General features: G+C 38.8%; 1 protein-coding gene across 2 annotated transcripts in view; it reads right to left on the minus strand.

Moving 5' to 3' along the window:
• Sym (symplekin) overlaps window positions 1–26,379 on the minus strand; it is a 91,531-nt gene that overhangs the window by 23,635 nt on the left and 41,517 nt on the right. For both annotated transcript variants that reach the window (XM_068229575.1, XM_067155734.2), the window contains 7 exons: window positions 24,647–24,808; window positions 22,323–22,524; window positions 13,902–14,112; window positions 9,179–9,374; window positions 6,837–7,078; window positions 4,882–5,060; window positions 2,859–3,030 (listed from right to left, as the gene is read on the minus strand). In XM_068229575.1, the coding sequence (XP_068085676.1) occupies window positions 2,859–3,030; window positions 4,882–5,060; window positions 6,837–7,078; window positions 9,179–9,374; window positions 13,902–14,112; window positions 22,323–22,524; window positions 24,647–24,808 (1,364 nt within the window). The remainder of the gene's footprint in view (window positions 1–2,858; window positions 3,031–4,881; window positions 5,061–6,836; window positions 7,079–9,178; window positions 9,375–13,901; window positions 14,113–22,322; window positions 22,525–24,646; window positions 24,809–26,379) is intronic.

A 26,379-nucleotide genomic window follows, 5' to 3' on the forward strand; every position in this document is an offset into this window, starting at 1 on the left:
GATGGAACTCTTTCACAACCTGCTGGTGAACTCTCTTGTGGAGAAGTTATCTCTAGAGACTACACTGCCAAGGTAGGTGAAACTGTCCATATTCTCCAACTGACGGTCTGCTAATTTGATGTACTTAACATTCACTATCTTCAGAAAGGAAATTAGGAAGGGTGTTGAAAAGTTTACACGACATAGAATTAACTACACAGCAACTTAGAAGCATTTATTTCTCTCTTATTCACTCACATCTATGTTACAGAACATGAATGTGATTTGGGATTCGTGCATTAGAGAAGAAATAAATGATCATGAAACACTTAAAAAAACAAAAGGCCATAAGATTAATTTATAAATACAACAACTTTATGAAACGTTCCACTGATATATACAGGGACACAAACATCTTACCTTTCAGGACGCATAAGACCTACTCTGAAGCACTGCTCATGTGTAAATTTAAACATGGTATGATCTCCTTAAACACAGAAATTAGGTACAGGAAAGACATTCATAACTATCAAATTAGGTCAATAGATCAGATATACACTGGCAACGTATCCTCTTCAAGGTATGGAATAAAAAGCACAGCATATTCAGCCGCAGCATTGTATAACAACTTGTCAATTGAGTTAAGGAATATTTAAAAACTTTCACTATTTAAAAAGTCTGTTTTTAATTATTTTTCACAAAAATATACAGAAATTTATCAATTATTATTGCCACAGTTAAACATAAGTGTTAATTTTCTCTAGTGTACTGCCAACATTGTTGTGATCAACGTATATTATATTAAGAATAACAGGGCGAGTTGGCCGTGCGCGTAGAGGCGCGCGGCTGTGACTTGCATCCGGGAGATAGTAGGTTCGAATCCCACTATCGGCAGCCCTGAAAATGGTTTTCTGTGGTTTCCCATTTTCACACCAGGCAAATGCTGGGGCTGTACCTTAATTAAGGCCACGACTGCTTCCATCCAACTCCTAGGCCTTTCCTATCCCATCGTCGCCATAAGACCTATCTGTGTCGGCGCGACGTAAAGCCCATAGCAAAAAAAAAAAAATTAAGAATAATAAACTTTTTTTTTGTACCATGTATTGTAAAGCCAAAATTGTAAAGGGCAGTCCCTCCCTTGAGCTAATAGCTCATTGGGACAATACTCAGAATAAATAAATAAATAAATAAATAAATAAATATGAACGCACAAAATAGAAGGAGGATGGTGACTAATGTGATAAAGAGAGAAAAAAACCAGAATTTTAAGCCTTTCTTATCATTAATTGTACAACAAAGAGAAACAGTACCAAACTCTCAAAGAATGAAGGCATCAGCTGCAGGAAAGGCCATGAGAGTTTCCTACAACTTCATAAACCTAATATCAATACGGTTGCAAAGGACAAGAGTTAATTCTTCTCAACACTACATAATGAACATTAGCAATAATTGTAATAATTTTGTGCAGTTCTTACTAGCTAAATGCAGCTCCTCCAATGAGGGTGGGTCACATCTGCCATGTACAGGAAATCCCGAATTTGTGGTGAAGTATAGAGTTGTGTGTTGTGATTGGGGGCAGCACAAACACACAATCCCCAAGCTATGGAATTAACTGTTTCAGATTAAAATTGCTCGACCTGGCTGGGAATCCAACCCAGGGTCCCAAGGATTGAAGGCCAAGACAGTGACCACTCAGACACAAGGAAGTTATTTACTGTTGACAATACTTCTTGGTTTGGAACAGAGTTCTTATGAAATATAGAGAGATATTGTACAAGATGTACTATAGCCCTGTATTAATGTATGCATCAGAGACTTATACACTGACAGCAAGAGATGAGAGTAAAAAAATTCAGGCCAGTGAGATGAAGTTTCTGAGGAATATGGTAAGGAAGACAAGGAGAGACAGAGTAAGAAATATTTAGGTCAGAAAAGAGATAGGGATAGAAAAACTGAGTGACAGGATGGAGAAGAATAAATTGAGATGGGTTGGACAAGTTACGAGGATGGAGGAGGGGAGGATACCAAAACAAGTGTTGGAGGCTAAGATAGAAGGAAAGAGGACAAGAGGGAGACCCAGAACAAGATGGATGGACTCTGTCAAGTACAGTACAGGAAAAAGACGAGTGGAATGGAATATAATTACTGAAGGGGAGTGGTGGAAGGAGAGGCAACACCCCGACCTGGCAGGAGCTGGACAAGGGGAAATGAAAATGATGATGAATACTTCTCATCCCAGAGTGGGATTGATATGATTACATTAACAGGTTAAACACAATGACAGGTCAGTGTGGGAATGGAAAAAAAGTAGAAAGAAAACACAAATGGACAGGACAATCTGCACATCTTCACATAGATTGGCTTTCTCTTGATCAATCCCAGTTGTCAGCCCCTGACGAGCTTGATTTATATCCTACACTTCTCACAGCAAGATTCAAGCTGTTAAGATGGCCCCTCAATGACCGCTGATGCCATCTCCTGATTGAAGCTGGGAAACAGAAATGAGCTCATTACGGGCTGAGAAGAAATGGGACTGATGAGGAGAGAGCCATCTGTCTGAAAATGTGAAAATTATACTTGTCTTTTTTATGTTCACTTTCTGTATCACTCTCTTCCCACATGGAACTGCCAATTTGTTCTTCCTATTGTGTGTTCCTATTCACATTCCTACCCCACTCTCTTTCTCTCTAACTTCATTCGTCATTTGTTTGTTCCTTTCCATAAGTTACAAGTGAAAGTAAGGTAAGTTGAACATTTCAACCTCGACCTTCATCCTTGGATGCGTCTGTACAAGGAGCCACTATTTGCAGTGAATATTGTCAGCTAAGAACACAGTTCTGTTTCACTGTACTGTACAGAGCTTTAAGGAGATCCATTACCTATTGAAGACTTCCTTGACAACTACAGGATTCAGTTTAATGAGCTTCGGAAGTGCAGCGATGACTTCCTTCTTGGTTAAACCGTTGAGTACCGGGATGAGGAACCGTACATCCGACACTCGAGTATGATACAGGTCTCTGACACGAGCCACCAGCTCTGCACTTGGCGGAGCTGCAACAAACCAAATCATGATACAGCACAGTGGAACAATCTGACAAAATGCTGGAAACTGTAAGAAAACAGTGCATAATAAAAATATTGATTAAATTACTTTAAATTATTTGTGTAATCAGATATTTCTGCAAGCAAGAGAGCTAGTATTTCATTACGTCTGTTGAGCAGGAGCAGCTTGTGAAGCAAGAGAACCAACAGGTGCAATCGTTTCGACACAAAGCAACTGGGGGATGTTGATACAGATCAAAACCTATTCTCATATTATAACCCAGAAAATAGGAGAGGTAAAATTACGTAAATTTAATTTTGAATTCAAAATATCAATGGAATTCCACACTTTTTCAGTACAATCACTCAGAATTCATAGCCATCCTTCAAAGAGAAATGTTCTTGTTCCTCTTCATAAATCTACAAAGCCACCTTGTGCTTGCTTTAAACTGTGAGACACATATATTACAAACTTCTTTATTTTTCCCAGCCCCATTAACTGCAGCATTTCAAGTAAAATTGAACAGCCATCATTTCTTACTCTAGTTACAAATTTTAACAGTTCTTTTTCAATTTCTGGATAGTGGCCCGATTTTGGTCCCCAAAATGATGTGACTGTCCTCTTGACACACTACAGCTGCTCTGTTTGTTAACACCAGTAACAAACACACTCTATATAAAACTAATGAGCTGTAGTATGATTGCTGTTTCGTTTTTTGTGAATGTAATCACCGTTAATATAAATTGTGCATAGTAACTTACTTTTTCCTTAACTTTCATAAACCTCTATTCACTTGCAAAATAAAAATAATTAGCCTATTAGGTTACAGACCAAGTGAACATCTCCCACAGGAGCGTTAGCTACACGTAGCTTGCCAAGCGGTCCTGCTATGTTACCACTTCTACTTCTCAGTCACTGACTACAAACTCATGAATGGCTTTTGGAACAAGGGATGTTTAAACTGCACATTTCTCAAAGAAATAAATAGGAAACTCACTGATGATGCACAACTTTTACATAATCATGCTGTAAAAGTATGCGGATGAATACAGGATACAACTGCATGCAGATACATTCTGTAGTACTCCATCAACTTATAGTACCTGAAGTAGAATATCAAACTTCAATATTTGCATCCATTGTATTGTTTTATTCATCAGCAGTGTTTGTCAAACTACTGGTTGCCACACCCACAATGTTTTAAAATTCTGTATTGAAGAAAGATCTCCCAAATTGTGAAAAGAACTGCTAAGGCTGTAGGTAGAAGTGATAAGGTGATGTGAAACATTGTTAGGCAGATCTCTGTTTTCCAGACCAACAACTTCCATACCTGCTCTATTAAATGCATCACAACACCTGTAGGAACATCTTTCTGTACTTCATAATATTTTGTTATAAAAATCAAGCTATTTCTAGGGACAGGTTGTTAGTCCCTAGCCTCTGTAATTAACAAAACACTCCCCTACAAATAAAATGAGGTAAGACTTATATAATTTACCTTTCAGTGTAATGTAATTCATGTTAACCTCCCTATAATTAGTTTTAACAATGAAACAATAGACTTTGAGGATACCATTGTATAGATATCCTGTCCTCATTCTTATGGTATACTTCACACTCAACATCCCTTAATTACAATTGTGGTTTTTGATCTTCAGAAACAGGATGAATAAAGATACAATTAATCTTGTGTGTTTTCATATTATCTCCTGGATTTCCCCAATCAAACTACATTCCTGCAATGATATCTTAACATCACAAATCCCAAACAAATCTTCATCTGAAATAAGACAAAGGCAACTTTAATGCTGCAAACATAATAAACATCCTACGTATGAACAAAAGAATCACAGCCTTACTTTTGTCAGTGAGAATGTGTATAACACGCGTGACAAGGGTTTCTGCTCCCTTAGGACATTCTTCTACTAGCGTAAGGAGCTGGGGTGAATCCATGCCCATTCCTCGCACAGGCTGCTCCAGCAGTCGGAGAATCGTTCGTTTTACGTCGGCGACAGTCTGTACGTAAACACGAGCAAGCCTAAGGCAGAAAAGACGTACAATTAATAGTCACACTTCCTAAGAGTTAACACAGAAACTTCATGCATGTCAAAGACAGAATACAGACAACTGGGAGACATGCCCACTCTCTCATACACTAATTCTCACAACGCGAGTTGCTATATGAGCCTTTGTTCACAATGAATTTGGAAACAAATTTTCACAGGGATGTCATGTATATGGAGGGTGATGGTCAGAAACAACATGAAATGAACTTTTCCAGGGGAGGGACTTAAACAAGGACCTCCTTGCTGATAGGCTCTGCCCACAGCAAGCATGCTACGGTGGCACTGACTGAAACCCACGGTGTGTTAGTGTTTGATGCTCATTTCTCGGCACGGCTCTCAAGTGACATAGATGTTGATTCCCATTGGGAATCTGAAATATTTGTCCTGAATGAGTAAATTTATAATACCAATATAAATGGTCCATTATTGGACATTATAAATTTTCAGGCTAACTCATTCTTGGTTGCCAGCGTTTCGCCCTCGTGTGCTAGGGTGGGCTCATCAGTTGGTACCTAGCAATGGTGAATGGTCAGTGTACTGGCCTTTGGTTCAGAGGGTTCCGGGTTCAATTCCTGGCCGGGTCAGGGATTTGAACCTTCATTGGTTAATTCCAATGGCCCGGGAGCTGGGTGTCTGTGCTGTCCCCAACATCCCTGCAACTCACACACGACACATAACACTATCCTCCACCACAATAACATTCAGTTACCTACACATGGCAGATGCCGCCCACCCTCATTGGAAGGTCTGCCTTACAAGGGCTACACTCGGCTAGAAATAGCCAAACAAAATTATTATTTACCCCCACAGAGTATGCTAGGCCCGAGTACCAGTCAAACAGGAGACTCTTTCCTGTCAGTCTGATGAAGAAGTAATGGTAAAATATTTCTTGTTCGTAACATTCTAGTTTACCATAAGTGGACTTATAACATCTTTGTCAAGGTATATCACATTCTTCCCTACTCAGACTATGGCCAATAGACATTCATTTTGTCCAAATATCTAGCAATTGAACATACAAGTGTTTAATGTCCTATTAAAACTTGTAGTTACCAGAGAATATCGCCTCGTAGCCAATATTATTATTACTATTTTACTTTTTTACAATAATTGGCTTTACGTCACACCGACACAGATAGATCTTATGGCAATAATGGGATAGGAAAGGGCTAGGAGACAGTAGGAAGCAGCCATGTGAAAATGGGAAACCAAGAAGGGTTGCCAACAGTAGGATTCGTACCCACTATCTCCCAAATGCGAGCTCAGAGCTGCATGCCCATAACTGCACGGCTAACTCGTGGCCAATATCATTAAGGTGTCAAGTCTATATGGTTTGACGCCATGGTTTGCCAGTTCAAGTCCTGCTGGGAGGAAAAAAAGTCTCCATCAGAATGTTGGTCGGCAGGTTAGGAGACGTAGGTATACCTGTCCACAGTGTTCATATGAAGTGAGGGCACGACACTGGTGATGGTGATATATCAGTCGGATGGAGATGTTAATCCTTGAGCAGACCCCTTGGTGTTATTTGACAGGAGTAGGCTCAGTGCCAACACCAGATTTCACCCTCTCCCTCCCTCATTATCACATGCTCCAAGACATGCAGGTTGCCCATGGCCATCAACTAGATATGCATGACATCACTCACTATTATCAGAGACATTTGACTCCAAGGTAAACGAATGTCATGTTCAATCACTCGTTTCTTCATAACAACATATAAAAACTGATGAAGGAGGATGTTTACTCACTCATGTATGAGCTTCTCGTTGATAGGCAAGAGAGCCAGGTACAGGTAGAGGCAGACTTTGATGATATCTTCGTTCCACATTTCGACCTTCATGGGACGACCTCGGTCGGCACCGAACAGTACGTCTGGTGGCTGAGGAAGTCTCAGGAAGCTCAGGTACAAGATGGCGTACTCTTCTATGATACAGCGAAGATCACCTCGATCGTATAACTCCACCACGCACTGGATGGCCCTCGATCGTACCTGGTAAAGGTTAACAACAGCGTGAGGGCCCATATATGTTCAACAACCCAGACATATTACATTACAATGGTGAAAAGGGCTAGAAGATGGTACGAAGCAGCCGTGTGAAAAATTTGGTAACTATTGAGTAAGGAGAAAGAAGAGCTCAGGCATATGAGAAAAGATCATAAGAAGCAACACAATTTTACCAAGTAAGACAACTGCTGTGGAATAAATAAGTAACACTGAAAGCTAAGATGATACTAAATAAAACCCACTATACCCCCATCTTCACATACAGCCAGGAAATTGCTACATTAACAAGACAAGGCAACTCAAAACTCCATGCTGTAGAAATAAAGTTCCTACGACTCATGATCCAGAAGACCAGGAAGGACAAGATAAGGAACAAAAAATCCAAGGGAGATGGGAACAGGAGACCCTCTAGTACAAAAGATCCAGAAGGCAATACCGAAGTGATTTGGCCATGTAAAATGGATGGGTGCCAGCAGGACTGAAAGAAGGGAATATGCTAGCAGCTTTACGTCGCACCGACACAGATAGGTCTTATGGCGATGATGGGATAGGAAAAGCCTAGGAGTTGGAAAGAAGCTGCAGTAGCCTTAATTAAGGTACAGCTCCAGCATTTGCCTGGTGTGAAAATGGCAAACCACGGAAAACCATCTTCAGGGCTGCCGACAGTGGGATTCGAACCCACTATCTTCCGGATGCAAGCTCACAGCCGTGTGCACCTAACCGCATGGCCAACTCGCCCGGTGAAGGGAATATGAAAGAGAAGTAAAAAAACACCAGTGGGAAGACCCAGAAAAAATTAACCAATCTACTAAAAAAAGATGTTGAGGAGAGGATACAAGATTCTATAATCACAAAGAATGGGTACTGTCCACCTAATCAATACTTTATTATATCTTGTTGCTAAGCAGTACCGGTTTCAACCTTCACAGAGGTCATCTTCAGCTGGTCATAAGATCTAAAGTTAACTTAAAATAATTTTAAAAACATTACTAAATCTAATGAAGAATGTCACATGAGTGAGTGATAAGATTAAAATATATAATATATAAAATATACAATGATATGATGTATCTTCTGGTTTAAAAACAAGCGTCAAAATTCTATGACATGTATGTGTTACATAAATTTCTAGTGTACCGGTACTGTTTGTGAGTAGTAGATAATTTGGTGAAATACAATTTCAACAAGTAAAATGTTTATGGCGTTCTTGAAGTACACTTTGAAGTTCAGTTCATATTGGTGAATCGTTCTATACATTCATTGGTATGTTTATACTAAACATTCTGGAACATTCTATGATATGGATGTAATAAAATTTATCAAATAATACATTAAAATACGAAAAAATGTTCACATGATTCTTGCGGTACGTTTTGGAATTATATTAATTTTGTACATTCACAGATATGTTTGTACCAAGCATTCTAGAATATTCAACTATGTATGTTGTTTTTCTTTTAAGTTCATATGATTAAGAATGTTGAATAATGAACATGAAGATACAGCTGTACCAGAAGATACATCATATCATTGTATATTTTATATATTGTATATTTTAATCTTATCACTCACATCATGTGACATTCTTCATTATATTTAGTAATGTTTTTAAAATTATTTTAAGTTAACTTTAGATCTTATGACCAGCTGAAGATGACCTCTGTGAAGGTCGAAACCAGTACTGCTTAGTAACAAGATATAATAAAGTATTGATTAGGTGGACAGTACTCATTCTTTGTGATTATAGATACTAAGTATCAATACGGACATGAAACTGATAGGAGACAAGATTGGTGGAAGGTTATGAGAGAAGAGTAATTCATGGACAAAGATGGAGGGGGCTCGAATACCACTCCTGAACAACTGGAGTTAATCGATTATGATGATGGTGATGAGCAGAGATCAAGATAAAAGAAGATATAAAAAAAGACAGAACAACTTTCAGAAGACTGACAAAAAACTTCATCAGTTTCCAGGAGGGGAAGAGGAAAGGACAGAAGTGAGGAGGAAACAGCCAAGTGAAAGGAAAAAGAGCCAGTGAAGGCAAAGTAAGTTCTAAGCAGTTCAAGTATATAATAGTCTCACCTCAGAGTTTTCGTGTGCCGTATGTACAAGAAGTGCGTTGAGAAAGATGAGCTGACGAGGTGGGCGACGTATCACCAGGTCCATGAGCAGATGTAGACCAACGGGAGCTCTGCTCTCGTCTGCACACATGTTCCGCAGTAGATCCGTCGCCTCTTCTGTTATAAGAGGAGCCTCCAGGTATAACCTCGTCAACAACCTGTGAAATGTACACCATCATTGACCAGTCTATCAAAAGTGTATTGTTTATAATGAGTTAATCTTTTAACTGTATAAATGAATCAATTGACCAATCAAGTCCACTTGTATGTATGGATGTATGTATGATTTTGTTCCTTTGACTGACCGATAATGGAAAGGAATATATTGAATGTAAAGGAACAAACAAGAGATGCTTCAAGTCATAATACAGAAAGATAGACGCACGTAATACTGACATACCATATACTGTATACAAAATGTAACATGCATGTGTACATCACCAAAGGAGAGAAATCAGGAAGGAAAAGAGAACATTTCCAGAATACAATGACAGAATAGTATGAGAAGATGGAAAATGTTAGTTAACTTTGTTGTAACTGTTGAGGACGTCAGTCATCTTGGCAGGCCAAAACTCTTAAGGGACATTTAGTCCACAGGTTTTCTTTTACTTTTATTGTACCCATCCTGTACTGAATTTCTTCACTGCAGCCTTCTGTATTGTTTATAAGTATATCCAAATATATAAACAGTAGTGAGACATGTATTGAATGATACTGTAGATGTCACATAAACATTGCTGGATACATCTGACAGCCACCATGTGTTAAATCAGTCTCTCCTCTGCTTCTGACCACTCATCAGAATCCCATAAAGTGTCATCGCTCCTGAGATTCGGCCTACAGTTACACCATTCTGTAGAAGATACAACCTAAAGAAGAGCAACTGGGAGAGATTCAGTGATATCCTAGACGATTTTGTGGGCAAGAAAGAACCTGCATAACAACCTATGGTATGTTCATTTGGTAAAAAGGCTTCCATACTGAGACTGTGGAGAACACTAAACTACTGACCACCGAGCTCGATAGCTGCAGTCGCTTAAGTGCGGCCGGTATCCAGTATTCGGGAGATAGTAGGTTCGAATCCCACTGTCGGCAGCCCTGAAAATGGTTTTCCGTGGTTTCCCATTTTCGCACCAAGCAAATGCTGGGGCTGTACCTTAATTAAGGCCACGGCCGCTTCCCTCCCACTCCTAGCCCTTCCCTGTCCCATCGTCGCCATAAGACCTATCTGTGTCAGTGCGACGTAAAGCAACTAGCAAAACAAAATAAAAAAAACTACTGACCACCTGTGCCATTGTAATTTCTTCCCCAGTAGATGTACAATGGATGGTTTAGTACTTGCTAACCTTAATGCAATTAAGATTGCTAAATTCTGGGCACCGAGCGAGTTGGCCACCATATGGTTAGGGTCTTGTAGCTGCGAGCTTGTAATCAAGAGATGGTGGGTTTGAACTCCACTGTCAACAGTCCTGAAGATGGTTTTCTGTGGTTTCCCATTTTCACACCAGACAAATTCTGGGGCTATACCTTAATTAAGGCTATGGCCACCACCTTCTCAAACCTAGCCCTTTCCCACCCTTGCATCACCAAAAACCTTTGATGTATTAGTGTGACATTAAACCACTACCAAAAAAAAAAAAAAAAAACTGGACAGGAACTGACTACTACTACTACTACTACTACTACTACTACTACTACTACTACTACTACTGCTGCTGCTGCTGCTACTACTGCTGCTGCTACTACTACTACTACTACTACTACTACTACTTCTTTTCCCACATCTGTGGGAGTTGCAGGTGCAAACTGTGTTGCGCATGGGGATTTGGCCATGTTTTACGGCTGGATTGGGCAGGAACTGACACCATATGAGGGAGTACCCACCCCACCCCACCAAAACAAAAAATGGAATTATTTCAAATCGGTGTCCTTTCCTGCCCCTTTTCATGCGTGGAAATAAGAAAAAGTTGCACGGAGCCAGGTCAGGCGTGGGGCAGTGGAACCATGCCATTTTTTACCAAAAACTGTCTAAGATGGCTGTGTGTGCAGGTGCATTGTTGTTGTGGATGAACGAGTCTCCAGTCTGCCACAAATCGGGAATTTTTTGACAAAAACTGTTGCGCAATCTTCTTAAAACTTCCCAATTAAAGGTTTGCATGTTGTTCACTTGAAACTTACCATTATAAAAAACAAAACATAGCGCTAGCAAAAACAATCACTGCAGATGAACAGAACAAGCCAGGTCGACGATACAGGCGGCACTGAAATGGGAATGAGTTGCACTATACACGCCTAGTGGCAGAAATGCGTACTTCACAAGTTTCACCCACGGCAATGTTATTCTGGTTATTTTTAGGTACCCCCTCGTATGTATATATTGTTTGCTTTTGTGTTTGTTAGTATTCTAGTATTTGTTTGTTTGTTTCTATCTAGGTGGTAAAGTTTTGTTATAATTACTGTTTGTCTGGCTTAGCTATGCTAACAGAGCAGAGCACACAACCAGCGACTCAACACCAAGTGTTGGGTGACTAGAAATAACCTGCCACCCACACAGGGTGAACAGCTTCGAGCAAAGGAGCCCTCTTGGGAGGGAGATGGTCCCCCACAGGAGGAAATTCTATCTACATTGTATGGCAAATGTCATTCAGAGGAATTGCCCTACCTGTACCCCAGGTAAGGGGGCCGCTGTTCTTCAGGTCAGGAGCGGCCTTTAAGATTCCATGGAGGCTGGAAACTGTTTAAAGTGGGTGTGGTGATCATGATGATGACTATGGCGATGATGATGGTGATGATGATGATGATAATGATGATGAGTATAATTGTACATTTACATACTTCATCCATTTCTCATATAGTACCCTAAGACTCGAATAAAGAAAAACTCTCCTATTATACAGCAGCCCGACTCATTAGGCCTCGTACCTCCACATTTACGGATGAACTGTTAAGATAAAATACACCAAATAATGACACAATGAATGGCTAGAAGGAGTCTTGTGAGTGTGGTATAGTTGTTTTAAGGACTGAAAACTTACAGGTTTCAGTGTTCATACACCAACAGAGACAAGTAGTCCTTGTGTAGCGATGACTACAGTGACTGGTGAGGGAGTGGACATAAGGGAAGGTGAACCAGTCTAGACAATTGCTGAAATCCTATGATACAACAACTCAGAAATGTATATGCAGTGGGGAAAAATCTAACACTACATTTTATTACAAGAAAAGAAAAAAACATATAGTTTAATGTCTTTGGGCTTTGAGTCTTCAGATCTCTGTAATCAAACTGAATGCCTCCATAACTGTCTAATGCTTTTTTTTTTCTTTTTTCCTTTTTTTTTTCTAGGGGCTTTACGTTGCACCGACACAGATAGGTCTTATGGCGATGATGGGGAATAGGAAAGAAAGGAAGCGGCCGTGGCCTTAATTAAGGTACAGCCCCAGCATTTGCCTGGTGTGAAAATGGGAAACCACGTGTCTAATGCTAACCTCATCTACAGTATTCCCACACTTCTTACCTTGAAATAATAAAAAAAGAGACTCTAAACATTGTCTCCCAGATCTTCCACTACAGCTCATATCTCTTATAAAACCTACAGCTGATTATGGGCCGTGGCCTACCAAGACAGCTGCAGCCCAACCAGATTGACAGGATATTTTGGAGTGCTTCAGCCGTAATGCTTGGATTTCATTACCAGATCTCAACACCTGATTTATTTCAGTATACGACTATCTCCCATTGTAGTCAAGGCATATGACAGAGTACCCAAGGAAACAGGTATGTGAAGGAACGGAAATTCTACATGCAACATAAGGGAAGTGTTTTAGCTATGATCAGACTCAAGTTGGGAGGACAGAATGGGGTAAGACAGGGAAGTGTGCTATCACCACTATTACCTGTGACATACTGAATGAGAAAATTGTGAAATACAGTGTGAAATTCAGAGTGGAGAAGAGCAAGACAACGGTGATAACAAGAAGTGATAGAGTGGGGAAAGGAATCATAAATATTAGAAGTCAGAACCTGAAAACTGGGGACAGCATCAAATACCTAGGAAGTGAGCTAATGCAAACTGCACAGCTGGATACAGAGATTAGCAAAAGGGTGCAAGAAGTGAATGCATTCTACCAAAAAGTAAAAAATCTAGTTTGGAAGAATGAAGTGTATTACACGATGTACTATATACGCAAACTGACATGTGCAGTGGAGACCTGGGCAATGACAAGAAGAGAGGAGAGTAAAATTCAAGCCGTGAAATGAAATTTTTAAGAAGTCTGATGGAAAAGACAAGGAACACAGAGTGGATATTAGACTAGAAACATTGAGCGACAGAACTGAGAAGAACAGACTATGAATGTTTGGACATATAAAGAGAATGGCTGGGGGAGAGGGAAGGAAGGATACCAAAACAGATGATGAAGGTTAAGTTTGAGGCAAAGAGAGAGAACAGACTAGCATAAGAGGGAACCTGGAATGGAACAGAATTAAAGAAGAATATTGGTGGAAGGTGAAGAAGTACCATAAATGCTCCGAATCGGTAGAGCGTAAAAAGAGCAGGGGGTGTCGTGGTCATAGGTGGGGGTGACGGTGGTGGTTGCAAACCATTTAATGACTTTGATTTTACAATTACTAAATCATGGCACTAAAGTTTCAACTTCCCATACAGAAAGCAAAAGGGTTTACTCACAAATCTCTATCTTTGGCATCAGTTTTCTCAATAAGGTTACTCGCCAGTGTGCAGAGCAGCTTGTTGTAATTGTAGTCAGGACTCGGATGGTCGTGCTTGAGGAAAGCAGGCATCCTGTTGAATCCTTGCATGAAGCTGTATTCTTCATAGAGCCAAGCAAAGCCAAGATCGATCCTCGACCTCAAGTCTTCTAACAAGAAGTTCAACACAACTGCAACACATGTGTTCAACACTTTCAGCTCTCAACAACGTACCTTATTACTCTAGTACGTAGTTGTATGTATATTGGGTATTCAGCCCGAAGGCTGGTTTGATCCTCTAATTACCTCATTATTCAAGAATGCCTACCTTCTGGTAAAAGCATCAGTAGTAAGTATAAATAATATACAAAAATTACAGGAATACGGAAGATACAAAAGAAAAAGATGTATACGGAAGGTAAAAGACTAAGAACACAAAACAAACAGAGAAGGGCCTTAAAAAGTGCCAAAAGGGGTTGATATAAGTATCTATTTATTTGCACAGATGATTTTCAACATCTGTACCAATGCAAGCTAAGTCCCAGATTATGCACACTGGAAGATCTGGTGAAATAGATCTATTTTTTAAATTGCACTGACTTATTTTCCTTGTCAAAAATAGGTACAGTAAAACCTCATTAAGACACTTCCACAGGGGACAAGGAAAGAGAACATGTTTAGCGAGAAAACGTATTACCGAATACACAAATAAAACTTCTCCAAGAAGAATACGGAAACACTTGATACGTTATTTTTAGACGTGTGCATTTTACGTCCTGTATGTACGGGTACAGTGAAATACATGCGCTATCTACCATTTCTAAAGATGAGATGAGAATATTAAAAGACATGAAAAAGAGAACAAATACCAAATACAAAAATCTTTTCCACACAGGCTTATTAACACATGGGTGACGGTCCCCGAGAAATCTCGGTTTTATTCACAACATTGTTTTCGGTCTTCCTGTGACATCTCTTGACCATATCTTGAACTATTTCGGACGTGCACATTGAGTAGAATAAATTGTAGATGTATATCTGCCACTTTTCTTTTATTCACGGCCTCTTTTATTCTTTGATTTAGTTTCGAAACGTCGACTTTCTTTCATTGCACAGCTACAAATGGGAAAGGAGCCACTACTTTGAAACCAATGTCATCCAAATTTACGGACGCCAAAAAGACAACATGAATTGGTTCTAATAAAAGGGCAACACACACAGCAGAGCTGAACATATTTTACTTGAATTTCATCCATACATTTGGCACCTATTTTAAATTGAAAGTGTTTTATCTCACATACGCACAGGAAGACAAAACTTTTATCCATGCAATTTTACAAACTCTAAGAATAGCAGCTGAAGTGCACAACTGTGAATAAGACTTAAATACGGAAGTTAGTCGATGTATTGACCACCAAGCAAGAACGAATGTTCATATGCATGAAGTGTTTTTATATATTGTTTTTATCTTGTACATATATATATAAGTTAGTTTAGGAAAAGACGTGTTTTATACACTAGTTTTAAGACCTTCAACATTTTAGACATACAGTTGCAATATTGTACAGAATGACATATACGCCAGTTCACGCTAAGACGTGCCCCATTTGTATGTAACTAAATGTACATCATCATCATATGGCATTCCTTCAACACCACAATCTTAATCAAAGCTTCATTATATAAATATGTATGTATGGTTCAGCTGAAGATGACCTTGAATATGAGGTCGAAACCGGTCCTGTAATTTAATATATACAATAAATAAGTATTGATTGGTGGAAATCCTCTCCTATTTTTAATTGTGCAATTGTCAATACGGAAATGAAAATTATAGATTACGATATCGTAGCCAACCAGGCAAAATGGAGCGCATATAGATTTCGAAACTTAAAGATCAAACTAACGAATGCGATTAAGAGCATTGTTTTTCTGAAGGAATGTCTAAAAAATGACCTAACACCTAAATTCCTGAGAAAATATAACAATAAACACAGGCACACCAAACAAACTCATAATACGCAAAAAAGAACAAACAAAATCTGGCTGAAAGAAGAAATAAAGTTTTTATACCGTAAAAAACAACATCTTAACAACGAACTATACCGAATACATTTAAAGGCATCTAACGAGTTACCACATAGCTATTGGGATAATTTTCAGCAGATCACGACAGAAAAAATCAGGAACTTAGCCACCAAAAAACAGAATACACTAAATAAGAAGTTAGAAGCACTTAAACAACCATCCAAACCAAACCCAAAAACCGAAACTCCGAACACGAACTCTCCTACCTTTCCCAATGAAATCACTGAACACAAATTCCACCCACCCGTAAAAAATCTCACAAATACGTCTTTTAACGAAATGGAAACTGTTATCTTGAGCAAGGGACCCAAGCACAATTGGGGTAACACATCAACTTTCCAGAACATTACAACTACTATCACCGAAATAGAAAACGCCATACAGAAAATCCCACATGAGCTACGAGACGAAGTCAGATATGATATTAAAAAAAGGCTCCCACAATATATTGACAAAATTCACAGTAACTCCCAAAATAATAAATCAACCAATAAAGTACACATAAACAAACTCAAAGACAAGATAAAACAGAATAATCTACTAATAACGAAAGCCGATAAGGGCAATACCACAGTTATTATCGACAAAGACCAATACATATTGAAAACCAAAGAATGTTTTCAAGATAATACTTTCCTCATCAAACGTAAAGACCCGACCAATAACATACAAAGGAACCTCAAAACCTTATTAAAAAATACACACTTTCTTTTAACAGAAGTAGAATCCTCTAAACTTATAGCAATGAATCCTCAAATACCTACTGCTAAAGCTTATCCCAAAATACACAAAGACCATATTCCAATGAGACCTATTATTAACTACAGAGCAAGCCCAACCTATAAACTTTCGCAATTTATTCAACGATTTCTCAAAAAGCACTACGTATTCTTAGCTAATAAAACAGTACGGAACTCAATAGAATTTTGTAATAGGACAAAAGGATTAAAGATTGAACCATATCACAAACTCGCATCATTTGACATAATAAACATGTACCCAAACATTCCCACAAAACGAACAATAGAAATTATTGAATCTAACCTAAAAAATCATAGCAATCTAAGCACTTTGGAAATAGAAGAGTTCATTAAATTACTTAATTTTGCCATTAGTAACAACTACTTTAAATTCCATGATACTATCTATCAGCAACAGGGTTTACCAATGGGATCTCCCGCTTCTGGTATAATTGCCGAAATTTACATAGACTATTTAGAGCACACATTCATCAACAAAATAGACCATATATTTTTTTGGTGTAGATTTGTTGATGATATCTTTATTATCCTCGACAATAGGTCCACAAATGAAACTGATATATTAGATAAACTCAATACAATAGATTCCCATATAAAATTTACCATGGAATCCGAAAACAATCACAAACTGAACTACCTGGACATAACGACAACTAGACATGATGACCACCTTTCTTACAGAATATACAGAAAACCCACGCATACCTCAAATACAATTAAAATGGATTCCGTTCACCCCAACATACACAAAAGAGCAGCCTACTATAGCATGATACACAGAGCATTCAATATACCGTTAACAAAAGAAGATCTAAACAAAGAATTACAATTAATTCATGACATAGCTAAAAACAATGGATTCAAGAAAGACATGGTTAACAAAATCATTCATAAAATAAAATCCCAACCCAAAACCAAACTAACAAAAGCAAACGAACCCAAGAAAGACTATGCACTATTCACTTTCAATAATGTACACATATACCCCATAACTAATATTTTTAAAAAACATAACCTAAGAATAGCATTCAGAACTACACACAATAGTACCAACATCATACACAATGTCAGGACAATCAACAGCAACAACAAATACAACCACTCAGGGGTATACCGCATCAAATGTAATAACTGCGAGACCAGCTATATCGGACGTACCGGTAGAAACTTCCTAACCCGATATAACGAACACATAAACGCAGTGAAACACAATCATTTTTCCTCAATAGGACAACATGTCGCAGACTATAAACACAGTTTCACAAACATCGATAACGATATGCAAATCCTAAACATAAACCCCAAAGGCCCCCTGCTCAACATAACAGAAGAATTTTACATCACTTTAGATCAGTATACCAATCCAAATTACAACATAAATGAAATCACAGAAAAAACTAACATCATCTTCAATACAGTTATCCCCGCCCTAAAAAACCCTTACCTTAAGTTAATCGATAAACAGAACGCAACAAGCAACAGAAAAACACCAAACAACACACCCAGCTCCATCCCTACCCCCACAACAACAACTCTCCCTACCCCTCCTTCCCTTCCCCTCACAGCAGCTAGTATAAGCCCAAGAAGAACACGAAGTAGTACATTACAAGCTCGCACGTCAAACACAACTCAGCTACACCAACAACAGTAAGTACATATTCCAATTCACACACATAACCCTTAGACATTCCTCCACACAATATCACTTATAACTCAATCTTATCTTCCACAGATAAACATAACATCATTGCACAGCTACAAATGGGAAAGGAGCCACTACTTTGAAACCAATGTCATCCAAATTTACGGACGCCAAAAAGACAACATGAATTGGTTCTAATAAAAGGGCAACACACACAGCAGAGCTGAACATATTTTACTTGAATTTCATCCATACATTTGGCACCTATTTTAAATTGAAAGTGTTTTATCTCACATACGCACAGGAAGACAAAACTTTTATCCATGCAATTTTACAAACTCTAAGAATAGCAGCTGAAGTGCACAACTGTGAATAAGACTTAAATACGGAAGTTAGTCGATGTATTGACCACCAAGCAAGAACGAATGTTCATATGCATGAAGTGTTTTTATATATTGTTTTTATCTTGTACATATATATATAAGTTAGTTTAGGAAAAGACGTGTTTTATACACTAGTTTTAAGACCTTCAACATTTTAGACATACAGTTGCAATATTGTACAGAATGACATATACGCCAGTTCACGCTAAGACGTGCCCCATTTGTATGTAACTAAATGTACATCATCATCATATGGCATTCCTTCAACACCACAATCTTAATCAAAGCTTCATTATATAAATATGTATGTATGGTTCAGCTGAAGATGACCTTGAATATGAGGTCGAAACCGGTCCTGTAATTTAATATATACAATAAATAAGTATTGATTGGTGGAAATCCTCTCCTATTTTTAATTGACTTTCTTTCTGCCGGTTCAGTCAATGACAAGATGGAGCGCCCGCAGAATACGGTGTTAGCTGACGACGATATTTTAGAAGAATTATATGCCGATGATCGTTCAAATGGAAATAGTCTAATGAATTAGTGGAAACTGAATGTGAGAGTGATAGCGGAAGTGATATTCAAGCCTTAACAGGCCGTAATTTACCTAGTGTACTTATTTATTCAAGTGATTCTGTCGACGACAACGATGTAAACATTAATGATGTGTTAGGAATTGACGCTGAATATGGTTTTGTAAAAGCAGATCCACTATTACTAGGGGCATTGGAGAGTACCCATACCAACTTTAAAGATAAAATATTGATTGGTTTAATATTTATTTACGTTTTTATAATCAAGTGCACCCTAGTATGCTTAGTAGAAAAATGTCCGGTCCACAGGGTATGTGACAAGCTCAAGCATCCGGTCAGCAATGTGTTAAATAAGTGTATTAAAAGGTGTGTAAAACACCAGACATCAAACAGGCCTATGAAAACATTTGCACTGGTGCCTATAAAAGTATCAAAATATTATTGCAGTTCACACTTTTTCTGAAACAAATGTTAGCTTTAGCCTTATATTTTGGACCAGAGCATTCTCAAACATAGTTTCCTGGTCACACTCCTCGATCATGAATCATTTGGAGGTTAAACTTGGCCATGTGTGAGAGAATAACTTTGACTACAATCCTGAATGAGAGAACACTTACCGAGCAAGTGGCCATGCAGTTAGGGTCGCGCAGCTGTGAGCTTGCATTCGGGAGATAGTGAGTTCAAACTCCACTGTCGGCAGCCCTGAAGATGATTTTCCGTGGTTTCCCATTTTCACACCAGGCAAATGCTGGGGCTGTACCTTAATGAAGGCCACGGCGGCTACCTTCCCCATCTCCCACCCTTTCATCGCTGAAAACCTCCGATGTGTTAGTGCGACGTTTAAAAAAAAAAAAAAAAAAAACGGGCAGTCGAAACTCAAAGGTGCAAGTTTCAATATACGCTCCACTGCCAAAAAATGTGGATGCCTATTCACTTCCTGGATTTTAATTTTGTCTTCATCAGTAAGCGATTTCACAACCTTTCGGTATATATAGTTGGGCTATCCACAAACTAATCAACTTCACATGTTTTTTCTTTTTTTCCTTACAACTTGCTTTACGTCACACCGACACAGATAGGTCTTATGGTGACGATGGGACAGGAAAGGGCTAGGAGTGGGAAGTAAGCAACTGTGGTCAGCTCCAGCATTTGCCTGGTTTGAAAATGGGAAACCACAGAAAGGCTTGCTCCCCGAAGGTGTAATTTACTCTGTAAAGTTCAGGAATTCAAGGCCTTTTTCCATACCTGCGCAGCTTTCCCTTCCCTGCTTCCTGTGGCGAGGGCTCTTATCCATGTTCTTTTCACAAGGAATGACAAGAGATGACAAAGAAAGTTTTCGGGGCTACGAAAAATGTAATCATACTAAGCAGTAAAGCAAAAATGTGATAAGTGAAGTATTTTTACATAGATTTAATACAATGTGAATAAGGACTTTGAATTTACAACATGCTAAGTGAGAAAATGTCTTAATGGCGAACACACTAACGAAGTTTCACTGTACTTTAAAGAAATCTGTACAATGAATTTGTAAATTATGTAATTAATTATTAAATTCATTTTTTTTTTCAAGTTGCTTTACGTCGCACCGACACAGATAGGTCTTATGGCGACGATGGGACAGGAAAGGGCTAGGAGTGGGAAGGAAGCATCCGTGGCCTTAATGAAGGTACAGCTCCAGCATATGCCTGGTGTGAAAATGGGAATACACGGAAAACCATCTTTAGGGCTGCCGACAGTAGGGTTCGAACCCACTATCTCCCGAATACTGGATGACATGCTCTATTGGTGAAAAATATCTAATTCCCTCCATGGGAATTTAGAATTTTCCATACTGGATACTGGCCGCAGACTGCAGCTATCGAGCTCGGTAAATTCATTTCTTACGGGCATCTGAATGGAAAACATTACCAAAAGCCAGGAAGAAGATAGAAAAGACAAGAGTAAGAAAAGAGGATGTCAGGAAGGAAATCTCAGTGGAAAAGCTTTCTGGCAGAATGGAAGGAAATAAAATGTTAGAAGAGTGGAAGAGGGAAGAATACTGAAGTGAATGATGAAGGCTGGTACGCCTATATAACATAAAAATTAAAACAAAGAGAACATAAATAGTGCATGTTAACAATACCACAGTTACAAGTAGTACGACCGAGCGAGTTGGCCATGCGCCACTGTGAGCTTGCTTTTGGGAGATAGTACATAGTAGGTTCAAACCTCACTGTCGGCAGCCCTAAAGATAGTTTCCCGTGGTTTCCCATTTTCACACCGTGCCCTTTCCTATCCCATTGTCGCCATAAGACCTATCTGTGTTGGTGTGACGTAAAGCAACTTGCACACACAGAAAGTACTACGATATACAAAATGAGCACATGTGATCAAAGTGAAGAGGAGCTGTTACCAACACTTCCGGAGGGTAGTCATGATAGATGCAGGTTCTGGCAGCATGTGGGAAATAAATAGAGGCAAAGGAAGGACAATGCAAGGTAGGCCCAACTAAAGTGGTTCAACTCAATCGAGAACAGCATACCTAAACTGCAAGAGAATTCAGCAGCAGCAACAGTGATTGAATAGAGGGAGATGGAAAGGTGTCATAACAATCCAACCAGGCTGGAGCTGCTTTATGTCACACAGACACAGAGAGGTCCTACAGCAATGAAGAAAGTGACCATGGCCGTAATTAAGGTACAACCCCAGCAAGCGCCAGGTGTGAAAATAGGAAACCACAGAAAATCATCTTACAGGACTGCTGACAGTGGGGTTTGAACCCACCATCTCCCAAATGCAAGCTCACAGCTATGTGACCCAAATCACGTTGCTAACTTGCTTGATAGCAGAAAAGGAAAATTGATAATGATGAACTACATCAGCGAAAAGAGGAAAGAAGTCCAGGAGTGTGTGTTGAGCACTCAGTAGTCAAGGGAAGTCTCAATGGATGTAAGGACTTCACCAAGTGGTATGCCCAAGTGTAAAGCAGTAATGTCCATCTTATTAACTTACCTTCTCTTACTTTCTGGTTATATGTGGCTGCAAGGGTGGTGATGATCTTGTTTCGAACTGGACCTACACCTCCCATTAGGGCATCCTTCTCTGATTTCAGGATCCTCTTAATTGCAGACTCCAACATTTCCTTCTTGATATCGTCATCCAGTGGTTTAGTGATCTCTGAAAGTTTCAGAGTCTTGATTCGCTGCTTCACTGCCTACAGAATAAAGAAACAGTAGGGTTTATCTAATGATAATTTTACATAAGTAACGCAATATTCAGAAAGACAGGAACATAAAGACAAACACGCAATAGGTCAACATGGGAAGAGAGAACTACAGAAAGAACAAACATGAAAACACAAAAGTCCAAACTTTTTGGCTGCAGCTTTTGTTAGTAGAGGATAGATTATGGATCAATGTTAAGGGTCTGGGTGTTAATGTAAGGAAAGATCTTCATTCGGGTAATCACATTAATGAGGCTGTAAATAAATGTTACAGATCTCTTCATATGGTTATGAGAAGTAGTGGCAATTGGCAATTTAGAGGAGGGGGTGCAAAAATGTACAAACAATAAAAAGTATCCAAGTTTGTTAACAATTAAAGAAAATAAAGGAACGAATTAGCTAAGTCAAGAGGGCTTGTAAAAATTTTTTTTTTTTACTCCTAGTTTCAAGTGGCTAAAATGGAATAAAAATGTTAAGTTTTCTCCACAAAGTGGGAGGACCCCCCCCTCCCCCCGAAGTCACCGCTAGGGGCTGTAGTAAGGACGTACAGGAGAGGGCATATAAGTCACTGGTAAGGCCCCAATTAGAGTATGGTTCCAGTGCATGGGACCCTCACCAGCATTACTTGATACAAACACTGGAAAAAAAATCCTAAGGAAACAACACAATTTGTTCTGGGTGATTTCTGGGGAAAGAGTAGTGTGATGAGAATGTTGTACACTTTGGAGTGGAAAGACTCGGAAGTAAGGAGATAAGCTGCTTGACTAAGTGGAACGTTCCAAGCTGTCGGTGAAGAGATGGCGTGGAACAGCGTTAGTAGACATATAAGCTTGACTGAAGCTTTCAAAGGAAGAAAGAAGATGAAGTTGGAATTCGAGAAGACAAACTGGGGCAAATATTCATTTACAGGACGAGGAATTAGGGTCTGGAATAATGTCTGATAATAAAATTCAAAGTTCTTTGAAATCTGTTTATGAGAGTATTTGGGGGTTGCATATAAGGGAGAGTGTATAAAAGTCTCTGGTAAGACCCTACATACAATATGGTTCCAGAATGTGTCTTAAATTTGTTTCATGTTAAGGCAAAGAGCCGCCCTGGACCTGAGCACCAGTTGATGTCCTACTCCAGGGCAAGAAGTTCAGAAGTCAGTGTTGAAGTATTTTAGCAGTGAAATACTTCTCAACTATGGTTTGACGGAGCCGAGTGTAAGCATGGATAGGAAGATCTATGCAACAGGTTTTGTAGTTGTATGCCATCCCACCCTGTTGCTCTCAGAGACTGACATTTCGGATGACAAAAATATGATGCCAACTGATGCAGTGAAAGTGAAGGAGGTGATGAAATTGTTAGGTATATAATTGTTTACTGGTATTATAAACAAATACTCTTAGAAATGTATTGTTCAGCCTCAAATACCATATTTTTGGTTCAAATTTACTCATGAACATTTTTCCCAATACATTGATTCCTAAGAATAAATAACATAGTAACACAGTAACACAATAATATCCTCATATTCAGTAGAATAAGTTTTACTTTAATATAGACACTGCAGTATTAACTTACAATGTTCTTCAGTTACTGATTTGATATTTTTCTGCTATTTATCCTACACTGTTTTCATTATTGTAATCGTAATTAACTGTATTATTGTTCACTCCTTATTTGACTTACATGCTTTTTATCAACTGTAATTGATTACCATGATATTCAAAATTAATGCAATAAATATCTCAAAAATTTTATGTGATTAAGAGAGGGTCAACAGCCCTAACTTTACAAAATTAATTAAATACCATCTTGGATATTTTTGTAGAGAATTTTATGCTCAATAATTCCTGCACACATACTTGGAGTTTACCACAGACGGTTCAGAGATCGCAAGCTAAGAAAGTACTTGAATTGTCAGGTTTTTCTTTGACTTCCCTTTATTAAAATTAGCACTGCTCAGTTCCCTTTTGTCATAGATTAATGTTTCATACTTAGACCTTTCTCAATAAATGCTCTATACAAAACCTGTTGGGTGGTACTCAAGATAAGCCCACATAACCACAGATAGATAACTACTGGGAACTTCATGTTATATTGTGTATAGACTGCAGTTATACTTCACCTTCAAGCTTCCTCCAGAAGGTAAGAGTGTAGCAGCTGTAACTTTGTTAGTCATGATCTCTTGCTCCTTGTCCATCATACCAGAGATGACCGTAGAGATGGAGTTCTTTCCTGAAGGAGCCACAATCTCATCATCTTCCTCTTCTACAGCAACTAGTGGTGGCTGTAAGATACAATCCAATACTAAGTACCAGAAACACAACAAAATCAAATTCATCAGTATCAGAATCAATATCGTTCAATAAAGCACCTACATCACTAATTCTTCTTTTGCAAAAGTCAAAAGGTAGAAGAGACAAATAACACAGTAAAACATAATGGAAGATCAATGACATTCATGAAAGCTAGGAAGTATGTCCATAATACACTCGCACTGGAAATACGGCTGGGCTTTTTAAAATTTGCTTCATGTTGCGCCAACACAGACAGGTCTTATTGCGACTGTGGGATAGGAAAGGACTAGGAGTGGGAAGGAAGCAGCTGTGACCTTAACTAAGGTACAGCCCCAGCTTCTGCCTGGTGTGAAATGAGAGGCCACAAAATAAGGATGTTACTGTCAAGAAGATGTCTAAGAAGAAAGTGTTCCCAAACTGCCGACAAATAGCAGAAAACTACATACACGTTAGCAGATCCACACAAACGTATCACAATTTTTGATGGAATGCTGACATGACAGTGTAAAGAGTTGATGACATTTGTTTTTCACATGGAGTCTGATGAGCCCTCACAGACTATTTGTCAGTTTACAAAATTCTTATTAGAATTAAAAAATAAATAAAAAGGAAAGGATAGTAAATAAACTCCATTGTCATTAGGCAGCAGGAATAGATGAAATTAGACCTGAAATGGTGAAGTATAGTGGGAAGGCAGGGATGAAATGGCTTCATAGAGTAGTCAAATTAGCGTGGAGTGTTGATAAGGTACCTTCAGATTGGACAAAAGCAGTAATTGCACCTATCTATAAGCAAGGGAACAGGAAGGATTGCAACAACTATCGGGGTATCTCATTGATTAGTATACCAGGCAAAGTATTCACAGGCATCTTGGAAGGGAGGGTGCGATCAGTCGTTGAGAGGAAGTTGGATGAAAACCAGTGTGGTTTCAGACCACAGAGAGGCTGTCAGGATCAGATTTTCAGTATGCGCCAGGTAATTGAAAAATGCTACGAGAGGAATAGGCAGTTGTGTTTATGTTTCGTAGATCTAGAGAAAGCATATGACAGGGTACCGAGGGAAAAGATGTTCACTATACTGGGGGACTATGGAATTAAAGGTAGATTATTAAAATCAATCAAAGGCATTTATGTTGACAATTGGGCTTCAGTGAGAATTGATGGTAGAATGAGTTCTTGGTTCAGGGTACTTACAGGAGTTAGACAAGGCTGTAATCTTTCACCTTTGCTGTTTGTAGTTTACATGGATCATATGCTGAAAGGTATAAAATGGCAGGGAGGGATTCAGTTAGGTGGAAATGTAGTAAGCAGCCTGGCCTATGCTGACGACTTGGTCTTAATGGCAGACTGTGCCGAAAGCCTGCAGTCTAACATCTTGTAACTTGAAAATAGGTGCAATGAGTATGGTATGAAAATTAGCCTCTCGAAGACTAAATTGATGTCAGTAGGTAAGAAATCCAACAGAACTGAATGTCAGATTGGTGATACAAAGCTAGAACAGGTCGATAATTTCAAGTATTTAGGTTGTGTGTTTTCCCAGGATGGTAATATAGTAAGTGAAA

Source organism: Anabrus simplex, chromosome 11 (assembly GCF_040414725.1).
Source record: "Anabrus simplex isolate iqAnaSimp1 chromosome 11, ASM4041472v1, whole genome shotgun sequence".
Classification (NCBI taxonomy): domain Eukaryota; kingdom Metazoa; phylum Arthropoda; class Insecta; order Orthoptera; family Tettigoniidae; genus Anabrus; species Anabrus simplex.